The sequence below is a fragment of the Dipodomys merriami genome, unplaced genomic scaffold (assembly GCF_024711535.1).
Source record: "Dipodomys merriami isolate MVZ:Mamm:240054 unplaced genomic scaffold, mDipMer1.0.p SCAF_30, whole genome shotgun sequence".
NCBI lineage: Eukaryota > Metazoa > Chordata > Mammalia > Rodentia > Heteromyidae > Dipodomys > Dipodomys merriami.
Window position 1 is genome coordinate 3,892,694 of NW_027204493.1, and position 12,236 is coordinate 3,904,929.

The window sequence follows — 12,236 nt, forward strand, 5'->3', positions numbered from 1 at the left end:
CTGCAGAAGTTAAATTATTAAACATTTTTACTCACAAGAGAAATAAGGGTCTAAAAGTATAAGACATGACAAAGTTTCACACAGATAGTACTTAGGGATCTGGGACTAAAATACATGAGACTCCTCCATCTGGACTTGCACTGACAGCCTCTTCCCTGAAAGCTGTCATGGTTACAGCCTGCTTCCACTGTTCTCTACAGACCCAGTACAGATGTGATCCCATACTGAGTCTTATTTTAATTCTTGCCATTATTTGTTCACCTTCTGATTCCAAAGAAGTTTATTTGAGAATGTCCACAGGGAAATGACCTATTGATAATAACAATTTTAAGTCACTTACCAATATTTACTTCTAGCTACTGGCAAAAATAACAGAAAAGAATGTATTCATCTATGACAAAGTATATCCAGTTTTCTATAATTTTCAGATATTATCTTTGTCTAGGAATAAGTTGGTTATGTGCTTTACTGGGAGAATGCTTGCAATCTTTACTTGAAAATGTTTATCTGAGCAAATGGGGGCTGGGGCTGGGGATCAGTACTGCCAAAAGGTCCAGCTAGTTCTTGTCTACATCATTTCCTTGTTGGGCTCAAAGGCTAATAAAAATGCAGACCATGTCCTAGGACATGCTTGGTCAACTGGCACCATGTGGAAATACATATTTCATTTGATAGGAATTGTAAACTACATATTTTCCCCTCAGAATAACTCACAGTGTGAAAATGCTTCCATTTGTCAGAAATGGGTCTTTCCACTTTGTGGAAGGGGAGGGGAGCTTAGAAATGCGGTCTAGATTTCAAGAAATGTTGAAGATATATATTTTGTAGGTGCATACATGGGTGTTTAAACATGGAATCATTAAAGTTCATTTTAAATAACTCTTCAGTAACATTTACTGTTAACATTTACCATAGTTTTGGACACCAAACATACTCATAAGAATTAAATGATTATTCAGAAGAACTACTGATGATTTAATATATCTTCATGTGTTGAATTTAAAACTCTTTACCAAGGAAAAATTAAACAACTCCTTTGTAAATTCTCAAAGCTCAAACAAGACAGTAACTTCTTCTAGTTTTAAAACTCTTTTCCTTAAAGTTATTTATCATTCTCTTAAACCTTTTAGCAAGTTGGGAAATGTGGGGAGGGAAATCCTATTTCCTTATTCTACAGGAATAAATGGATGTTTTCCCAGTGAGAACAAAGTCTTTGTAAGCCTACCCAGCAAGACAGAAGCCAAAATGGCAGCTTAGGCCTCACAGATCCACAGTTCCTGTGTCCCTTCTCCTGTTGGGAACTCCCAGAAGCCCCAGGGGCCAGCCTTCTTCTCTCCTTGGTGTGAAGGCTCTTCTGCCCTGCTGGTCCTCAAGACCATAACAGGAATGAACTAATGCCTGCCACAAAGGGTTTGGCACAGATATCTCCCTGTGTTTACCAGAACTGTGCACTTACCAGAAATAGTCTGCTCATGATGCTAAATAAAAGTTACAACTAAAAACTTTCACTCAGAAATTTATGTGACTTGAAAAATCCTCAGGAAAACTGAAAGCAGTTCTTTCATGGTATCAATTCTTTCCAGTTTTCATGATCATTGGAGTATGAAGACATCAAGATTAGAGAACTGGAGAAGATACTCTAATTAAATGATGACTTAAAAAATTTTAATGGTGATAAATGAACATAATAGTACACTTGCCACCTTAAACAACTTCCTCTTCTTCTCTTTCTCCTTCTCCTCCTTCTCTCCTCCTCCTCCTTCTCCTCCTCCTTCTCCTCCTCCTTCTCCTCCTTCTCCTTCTCCTCTTCCTTCTCTTCCTCTTCCTCCTCTTCCTCCTCCTGCTTTTTCTCTTCCTCCTCCTCCTCTTTCTTTTTGTACCAGGGTCTGTCTCATTATATATTACTAGCCCTGAACTTGCAGAATAATATATGATACTGGGTTGGTTTGTTCGTAGCTGAATTAGTTCACTTAGCATTTTTTAATGTTTGCAAAGACTTAAACATTTGTGTAAAATTTGATAGGAACATAGAGCTACTACCTCTCCATTCCATGCAGCATTATTCTTCATCACTATGACAGCATATATCAGAATCTCATTACTTTTAGAAGTTGAATAATATTCATGTTTGTATATATATGAATATATCATACTTTAAACATATATGAATATTTATATATCACATGTTTAATTGATTTGTTCATTGATGGATTTTCAAATTAGTATTTCTCCGTTTTCTTTAACTTGCTTCCTTTGGCTCCATACTTCTCCACCCAGATCCCCACATTCACCCACTCCTCACCTTATTTCCCCTGCAGGCTCATCATTTTCTTTTAATATTTAGTGCTAGAATTATTCTAAATCGTTCTAAACTATTGTCTTTTTGTAGTTTAGGGGATTGGACCTAACTCATGATAGGCTATTCGGCCACTGAGCCACACCTCAGCCCCTACATTCTTTTATGAATTATTTTAAGTGACATAAAACTCAAGCTATTTCTTCTTAATTTTCCATATATTTTAGCTACTTTTTAATTATAATAGCTCTTCTATCATATATAATTCTGGTATGTCAATAGAAGTATGGACTCAACTCTTCTGGTTTCAGATCTATGATACATGAAGGCAACTGGACTTAAGTGATCTTTGAAGCCCTAACTTTCAATGATTGATGAATTATTTGGGAATAATTGCCTGTTTTGAGCAAGGGCTAAAAGATTATAAACTTAAGTCTGAAATACCAGCATTGTGGGCTCAAGGATACAAATGTGAGTAAAGGTCACACAAGTAGGGGAAAGTTGGGGGCATCTATTATGATATTTTAGACTTGTTTTATGCTTCTCATCTTTTTTTGTGGCTAAAATTATTTTCTAAAAATCCCCCCAAACTTATTTTGCCTCATCCCACTATCAGAACAATTAGTTTCATTAATGAATTTTGAGCCTATTCTGTTTTTAAAAAGAAAGATGGTTTTAAAACAAAGAAAAGAAAAACCACCTAAACTTTAGTCCATGAAACTCTTTAGTGGGTCTTGTTAAACAAACAGAACCTCATAATCTGTAGCGCTGGTACATGTGCCTAGCCCTAGTTTATAAAAGTAGGCACATGTGCATACACCAATCTTTGTCTGCCACTCCAACGCTCTGCAGATGACAACATCTTAACACAACTAACCCAAGACCAAAACATTCTGATTCCAACATTCTCAGAGCTTTACTTTATTTTACTCTTTCTCTCTAAATGGCAACATCACTTTTCTTACAATTGTATCAGAACAAATGAAAATTTTGTATCCATTGCTCTGTAAGTTACTGTTCAAATACCTTTAGACTGTCATTCTTCATTAAAAATCTAGATCACATTCCTTTGACTTTTTGCTTATTTATTGCTCTCCGTGGTGAGTGGAGTGTCTCATCATTGCTTAGAAGGAATGCATTTTTCTAACTGCATACAGGTACTGAGTGCATTTTTACATCCTAATTTTTGAATATTTTGCAAGATTTGCCTGCAGACTTCATTAAATAGCAACTCAGGTGTAAAACTTACTTTGTTAAAATGTTGATTAAAATTTCAAGTCAAGTTAATGATTTAATATAATAGCTGAGCTAATGTTTGAGACAGCATCCCTAGTTTAAATTTTGCAAGTATATCAGGGACTGTGGATATAGTTCAGGGATAGAACCCTTGCCAACTGTATATGAGGGCCCTGCTCTCAAACCCCAGAACTGAGCCCCAAAGGCTGAATTATAATAATGATCCTTATTTAGACCTCTTTAATTCAAAGTTTTGGATATTGCTCAAAAAATTTAAACTTTTGGGTATTGATTAAAAAACCAATCCATCTCTCCAAGGCCATATCAGCCCAAATGTTAAAACTGTACACTGCTATCTTTTGTGCTTCATGCAGAATGAGAAAAATGCAGCTTCTCAGTGTTAAGCAAACTCTTAGCCTACTCAGCAAGCCACTTGCTCTTGGCTGATAGGTTTATGTAAGTGCATGTGTAAGCACTTCTCACTTGTTTCTTTACAAGCTGAATACTTGTGAGAGTCAGCTAGATGCAATTTATAATTCATACAGACTGTAGCTGGTGATTTACTAAAAACCTATTTCAAACAGCCAAACTAAACCACAAATTGAGTTCATGGGCCAGCTACCACCCTGTTCATGGGTGCTTAGTATTTATTTATTCTGTGACAGCCTAAGAGGTAGTGATCGGGAGCTAAAGTACTGGCTTCTGAATAAGTGTTCTCTGATTAGGAGCTGGTCCAACACCCCAGCCCTAAGGTATTGATTGGACCCATCTCTCAGGGCTTTCATCAAGAAAGAAATTTGCTAAGAAGTAAAAAAAAATGCTTCAAACAGTGCTTGGCATATAAAAACACTCCATAAGTGTGTGTGTGTGTTTTAAATAACATGTAAACTCTGGTACAGCTTAAGTCTAAAACCCATTTTTTGCTGTGAAAATATTTGTACAGCATAACATTTCATTCATGTTGGTGTTGTCTCTTAGTTTTGAAAAGCAATTTATTTGTTTCCTACTAGAAGTTATTCTCTCAGGTGCCAGGGCATCTGTAGTAGACTGTCTTCCATAACAGAATAGCAATAAGGGATAAAATTCTGCTATTGCCAGTACTGAGTAGCTCCTATGTGGCATCACACTGGTATAAAGGCTGTCCATGCACCAATATCTTGACCTTTCATCCCATTAGGTCTGCTTCCTGACTTCATTTCACAAGGCTGTGCATGTTTTCATCCTTTTTTTACATGTACCTTACTGGAGAAAATGTAAAGATGAACTGCCTCTTGTTATGACCATTATAATTTACTTTAGAAGACACCAGGAAGGATAATATATTTTGCATATGAAGGACACCACCTACGAAATCACACCACCTTTGGTTATGTCTGTTTCTCTAACATTCCAGAGTTGGTTGGCAACTAAAAAAAAAAAGAAATCCATTTCCATGAGACTCATTACTAGCTTGCCATTTTCCACCTTGTTCATATCTGTGAGAATTAGCATAGTGAATATCAGAAAGAAATTTTCTTTGGTGAAATTGTTGGCATTCAAGACATTTTATTGTCTAAAATCCTTTGGAAATGCTTCCTAGTCTTGCAGGAACTGGACACAAGAATTTGGCAAGCCCCATAGACTGCATGCTTAAGTATGGCACCCAAAGGTCTATTAATAAGCAAGAGAATTCCTGCTTACTATCTGACTACACAGATTATTGCCTATGCAGTGTTATTTTGTCTGCTTAGACAAAATAAATCTTGCAGGCAAGATGTAATCAGATTACCTAAAATACAGAAAATATGTTAACATCAAATTGTTTCCTTGTTTGTTCACAAATATTTGCTTTATAAGTACCCAAAAAGGTAACTTAAGATTTGCTTTATTTTAAGAAGATAATGAGGTTGTGGAGGAATAGTTCAGTTGTAACCCATCTTTATCTTCCCCAGAGAATCTAGAATTTGGAAATAACCAAATTAGCTCAGAATGGTATGCAATAATAATTCCTGTCTCTCTCATGGTCCAAGCCAAAGAGTTTGCCATAGTTGCTTAGTTGCTAAGATATCTTGTAAGTTCCCCCTTTCTTTCTCATCCCTGTTACCTTTCAACTGTGTTCCAAACACTCTCTTAAGCTAACTCAACCATACTGTCTTCTTTCACCTCCAACACAACAATTTCTACAATGTAATTTCTACTGAGGTGGCAGTATTAGTAACCAAGAACTGGTTAGACATGAAAATGTTTAGTCCCTTCCCTCCACTCCTCTCAGAACTTCTGAATCAAAAAGTCAGGTGCAACCCACACATTCTTAGTACACAAGAAGTTTGGTACCAGGACCCTCCCTGAACCCCCAGTGGATACCAAAGTCCAAGGATTCTCAATTCCCTTGTATAAAATGGCATAGCATTTGCATATCAGTTATATTCACCCTTCTGCATACTTCTGATAACCTCCATATAACTTTTTTCTCTTTTTCTTTTTATGACCTTTATTTACATTACTTATGCCCAAAATAGTAAAATGCTACAAGTTATGTACACAGCCTTGTTTAGGGAATGATGGCAAGGGGATGAATTCTATATATTTAATACAAATGCCATCCATGCTCCCTCCAATTTTTTTGATCAGGATTTGTTGAATCTGTGGATGTACATCCCCTGAATATTCCAGGTGACTGTATAAGGAAAAATAGCACACACACAGTTCCATGCAAATGTAGTTTCAGGCATACACTGAGGTCTTGAACTCTATCCCTGTGGGCACAGCACACAACAGTAGTAATACTGCATTCATCCAGATGAATTAAGAACAATAGCAAAATAGAGTTAATGCTAAGTCTGAATTCCGAACCTCAGATGTTCCATACCTCTTTCGTCTGACTGGGACTGCTCTTCCCTGGCCTTGCACAATGTCCTCTTTCACTTCCTTCAGATTTTTCCTCAAATTTGTTTTGTCTGATGGTTTCTGCTCTGAAAACCTTGCTGAAATTGAAGCTCCTTTATGATAGTCTCTCTTCATTTTTCTTCATTTTTCTCTCTATTCACCATCTCCATTATTGCCACTGACAATATGTTTATTTATCTTTCCATCACTAAGTCAGCCCCTACCAGCGGTAGCAAAGTTCAATAGTTCTTTTATCAGACTCCTGTGTTAATCTCATCAGTTTGGTGATTTTAGGATACTATATTATTTAATGGAGAAATTGTAAGCTTTAAGAATAAATACAGAGATAAAACATTGCTAATTATTAAGGTTGTATGAGCTTCATCTTGAAATCTAGACTTTTTTGAGCTGGACCTGTTCACAAATAGCACACTGTCACATTCTTAGTTCTTCGGCAAACTGTTCAAGCAAATGAATACAATTTGTTGACCAATTTTCCTACTTACGAACATTTAGCTGTTCATATATTAGGACTCACATGAGTAAAAATCTTATATGAACACTCTTGTTCAAGGTCTTTATGAATGTATGTTCATTTCTTTGTGGAAAATGTGTTCAAAGGGAACTGATGTTTCATAGTGTCAATATAGTTTCCCTACATAAGAAATTGCTAGTCCATTTTCCAATGTTTATACCATGTCACAGCAATGAATGAGAGCTATAGTTACTCTACATCTTCCCCCAAACATCATATTTTCAAATTTTTAAAATTCAGGGGCTGGGAATGTGGCTTAGCAGGAGAGTGTTTGCCTAGAATGCATGAAGCCCTGGGTTCATTTCCTCAGTCCCACATAAAATAAAAAGCCAGAAGTAGTGCTGTGGATCACGTAGTAGAACACTAGCCTTGGGCACAAAGAGGCTCAAAAACAGTGCCCAGGCCCTGAGTTCAAGCTCCAGGACTGGCATATAAATAAATAAGTAAATAAATAAATAAATAAATAAATTTAAATTCAGCCACTCTATATATGTTAGTCAGCTTTCATTATTATAACAAAATACCTCAAGTAATCATCTTATAAAGAGGAAAGGTTACCAGATACTGGTGGCTCATGCTTACAATTCCAATTACTCAGGAGACTAAAATTTAGAAGATCAAATTCAAAGCCAACTAGAGGGAAAGTCCATGAGAGGTTATCTCCAATTAACCAGCAAAGTATTGGGCAAGAGGCATGAAAAAAATTGGTAGAATATCAGCTAAGTGAATGCAAGGCCTTGAGACTCTGAGTTCAAACTTGAGAGCCACAAAAAAAGAGAGTGAGTTTTATTCTGACAATTTTAGATGTTTGTCTGTTTACTACAGGTAATGTGTCATGAGTCATGTTGTAGCTTTATAAGCATATATGTTAACATTTACAAATATGGTCATAAGGTTAATATTATAAATGAATGAATAAAAATATCATAGAAGAAGTTATAAGGCAGCAGCCAGTAGGGCGAAGATTATCCTGGACTCTCTTCTTGACAAATAACAGCATCTGTGACCAAAGAATGAAAATTCCATATAGACAGGAAATCATGACTAAATTGGCTCAGTTCACTTGGTATTCCCACAATACTAGTACCTAGTTGTTGCCCAAATAATTACCAAAGGTAAATGCCTCATCTATGTTATCCATGCAAACTACTATTTCGAGTACATAGATAGATAGATTCAAATAGTTCAGAATTAACATAAACACTTTAGCATTTAGAATAAAGAATTAGGAAACAGGCCCTGTATGTCAAAGCTAGTCATATTCTCAGAAGAGGTTAATGCAACTTAATTAGTTTATGTGGTAAATAAGAGAGGTTGAGGACTGCTCTGCCTGGAGTGAGGCCAAATCCCTGAACTCAGAATGCTTCAGTGAACAGATCCACAGCCAGACTAATGGCTTTGCCTTTTCTTTGCTGAACTTTACATACTAGCAAGGAACAAATACAGCTTTGAAAAAAATCAGAACCACTACTTGGATTGAATACTTTAAAATTCCAGGACTGGAGCAAGTGTAAACTTTTAGATTCCAGTAACTGGCATGCAATTAAATAGTCTAGTAAACACTACCCAGTGTCATTTGTCAACTGAGACCTCTAGATGACATTTCTTGTGGTAATCAATGGCCAATTTGGACTGCATTCTCAGGCTTCACAGCTCTGTGGGCTGTGGTTTCTGTGGGCACATGTTTTGAGACTCAGCCATGAAAGAATCTAGTTGCTTTCAAAATACAGTAGGCAAAAGGCTGAAGTCTGAGTAAGAGACCAGACTTCTAGTCTTGTTGGTATTTTCAGAAGTATGTCATCATAATGATATTCCCAGACTTCTGTGGATATGGCCTGTAAAGAAGAGACCATTAAGTCAGCCTGCCTTAAATTAAAATAACAGTGACACATTATTTTTCGCTTACAAAATTAGAAAAGAATTTTTAAATAATGTCTAGTATTGCTGAGTATATCCCTTGGCTCTTGAGAGCCAATTGACAAGAGAAAGAAGTTTTTTTAAAAAAAAATACTCATTTAAACACAAAAATCTACCTCTAAGAATTTTTCTAAGAAAAGAATCCTATATCTGTGCTTAAATCTATCCATTAGTTTAGGTTTAACACGGCATGAATGAAAATGATGAAAAGTTAGAAAGAAATAAAATATTTAAAAGTAGGGAAAGACCTGGGGGAATTTTGCTATAGTGACATGAAAAGAAGACATGCAACTACTAAAAATAGTCATAGAAGAAAACATATAATGACATGAAAATTTGGTTATCATGTGTCATATGTTATTAAATTAAACAGCAGTTTACAAAACATTATGTACATAATCAGTACTTTTATTATAAAAATCAAGAGGAAAAACTATATATGAACATAGAAAGAAAGTCTAGACTGCCTATTAAGAAGTTAATTGCAACTATGTTTGGGTGGTGAGTGAATTACTGATGATACCATGTATTGTTTCCTCACTACATTTTCTATAAGAAATATTACATCAGCAGTTGGGACAGAGAGTAGTTTTTAAACATTTTGAGTAGAAAAAAAAGAGCAAACTAAACTACATAATGTGCTATTAAGAAATGGAAACATTTGTCAGCACTGTGCCTACCCTCTGGTGTGTTCTAGGGTTTCTCATTTTGAGGCTGTTGTTTGAAAATGATTTATTTTAGCCTTAATGGTCTAGTAGAGTCTAAGAAGTTTACAGTGCTTTCATTGCACACAAAGCATTTTCAACCCATACCATGCTAAGCTTGTGCAGAATGAAGTCACCCCAGGACTCACAGGGACATGGCTTCACACATTCATGGAAACATTAGCATACCCTTGCTGCCTACAAAAGGGAATCTTTAGCCCATTCCAGACAACTCTCCTGCCACTGATGTCTGAAACTGAGTCTACAGAAAATTAATGAAAACCTCATATTCCCAATCCCTTGTATTGAAATTGAGCCATGGCAGGTTCCAGATGAGAAGTTAGAAATGTCTGGCAGATCCTTAACCTCTGAGAAGTGATGATGTCATTCATGAGGACACCTAGCCTTTCCCACAGTGTCCTTTGCTGTTCTTGATAGAGTGATTTGGAGGAATCATCTATTCCTGTCAACCATCTGCCACTACTTAATACAGCTGATTGGGAAATAGCCGTGATACAGGGTGGTTTTGTTCTGAAACCATCATCAAGTGAAATGTTCCTCTAGCAAAATACACTTTTCAAGCATCAAGAATATATATATATATATATATATATATATATATATATCCTATAAATAAATGTACCAGAGATCTAGACAAAACATAGCCCCGCCTATGGTAGGACAGTCCCAAGCTAACTGAAGCTACTTGCAGCTAAGTTCCTCCAGTAGCTGAGTCAACCTTGCCTGAATGGGGATTTGGAGTTACACAACATCTGCTGTTCTCTAAGCAAATGACAGTGGCTAGAAGTTTAAGCACAAACACTTCCAAGGAATCTGCATTCTTGGTAGACTTCTAATTCTTGATAATCCTTTAAAAAATAAGCAACCACTTAAAGTTAACCCACCCTCAGTGCCTAGTCTTTGAAAAATAGTCTTTTAACAATAAGAAATTACAAAGGATTTCACAGCAAGTACTTCACCAGCCCACGGTGCTTCCAGAAATCCCAGCAGACAGAAAATCACAGAACATGGGAGTCATTAGCCCACCTGACTCACCTTGCTGTTGCTGGTCTTCCTGCAGCTTTGGCTGACACATGCTCAAACAGGTGGACAGGTGGCTGTTGTCTTTCTCTGATGTGGTAGACATGGTACTACAAGTCTAGCGGTGACCAGAAAACCACTAAGGCATTTTATTTCCTTGATCAATCACCCAAAAGGCACTCAGAAAGAACCAGGAAAGGACACCCTGGTCCTGCCTACAAGCAAAACACTCCCCTAATAAAATACCAAATTTCTCTTGGTCATGATTCTGGAAAAAAAAATATGACTTCTTCTGTACATCAAGATGCCACTTTATTTGGCTAAAATCAAGGTAATTCTCATTTCATTTCAAACCACATGGAAACTTTCCTCTCCTTTTATATAAAAACTTTTGTAACTATTTCTAACAGATTTAAATCTTTGGCATTTTGGGGGGTGGTCCTTTTGCTGATTAAATCCAATTGCTCCAGTATTTTGTGAGGACTGCTAGAATAAAACATACACAAAGAAAAAAAAGAAAGAAAGAAAGTACTGCTGCCAGGGAATTAAGTGGAAAGATTTCTCTTGCTTGGTGAGTCAACCGCAGTGACAGCTGGTTGTGTACAGTTCTTAAGGGAGGCTGGAAGGAGGAGGAGCCAGTGGGCTATCTGATTAGCATAAAGAGGCCGGCTAGAAATGGCACCGGGGTTGTTTTAAACAACAGTCATCAAAGCAGTGATTCTAACGATACCCTGCTGTTACAGTAATCAACTATCTGACTTCCTTACTATGGTTTGTAATTAAAATACAAGCTGAAAGCCCAAAGGTTATCCTGCCTGCCTGCCTTTCACTTTTGCGAAATCTAACAGCTATGAAGGAAGCTGGTACTGAGCTCATGGAAATGTACTGCTAGAACTTTTGATTTTTGTAAACACTTTCAAGGCTCGGGGAAAAAGCAGCTACAGGGCAGCGTCCTTGCCAAGGCAACTATTTGGAGTTCTGGAAGAAAAATAAATGCATGAAACACGATCTTTTCCAGAAACTTAGCTCTGTTTCCTCCTTAGAGTCTCCACTGGGGCTTCTACATTTTAGGATAAGGCGATTTTTCTTGTGTTTTCTTGTTGTTTCATTACTGTTGAAAACAACAACAACAACAACAAAACAGAGGCACCTCCTCCCCACCCCCATCCTTTAATTTTACTGAAGTCATAATGCAGGCTGATGGAAACTGCTCTTGGAGCTTCACAGTTCTCTGTAGTGCAGGCCAGACAAAAATAGGAAAGAGCTTTTTAACCTCAAAGTTTGGACTTTGGAAACTAACTTGACAAACTAATGGAGATTCTCTCCTAGTCCTATCTGAGTGGGTGCCTCATTTTATTTTGATACAATTACCAATTCCCCAAGCATGCTCTGATGTCTAGAGATATATGAAATGTGTGATTGCTCTTCACTAGTGTCCTGTTAAAGACCTATTATTGTTTTCTAATAGTCTATTTCTGTGTTGGGTCATAGTAGTGTAACAGGTTGTAGAAGTGTTTTGCTACTTTGAAAGAGTCTGGTTATTAGAGCAGCATGATTTTTTTTATGTGACTGGTATAGATCTCATTTTCTGCAAAAGCCATAGCAGGAATAATACAAAGCTGTGAATAAGCCAACAAGTTGT

General features: G+C 36.8%; 1 protein-coding gene across 2 annotated transcripts in view; it reads right to left on the minus strand.

Moving 5' to 3' along the window:
* Window positions 1–11,192, minus strand: part of Ranbp3l (RAN binding protein 3 like) — a 43,588-nt gene extending 32,396 nt beyond the window's left edge. Inside the window, exon 1 of one of the 2 annotated variants that reach the window (XM_070041036.1) lies at window positions 10,610–11,192. In XM_070041036.1, the coding sequence (XP_069897137.1) occupies window positions 10,610–10,700 (91 nt within the window). In that variant the 5' untranslated portion in view covers window positions 10,701–11,192. Of the gene's footprint in view, window positions 1–6,380; window positions 6,854–10,609 lie in introns of those variants that run through there. The other variant, XM_070041037.1, reaches the window with a different exon arrangement.
* Window positions 11,193–12,236: the final 1,044 nt, after the last annotated feature.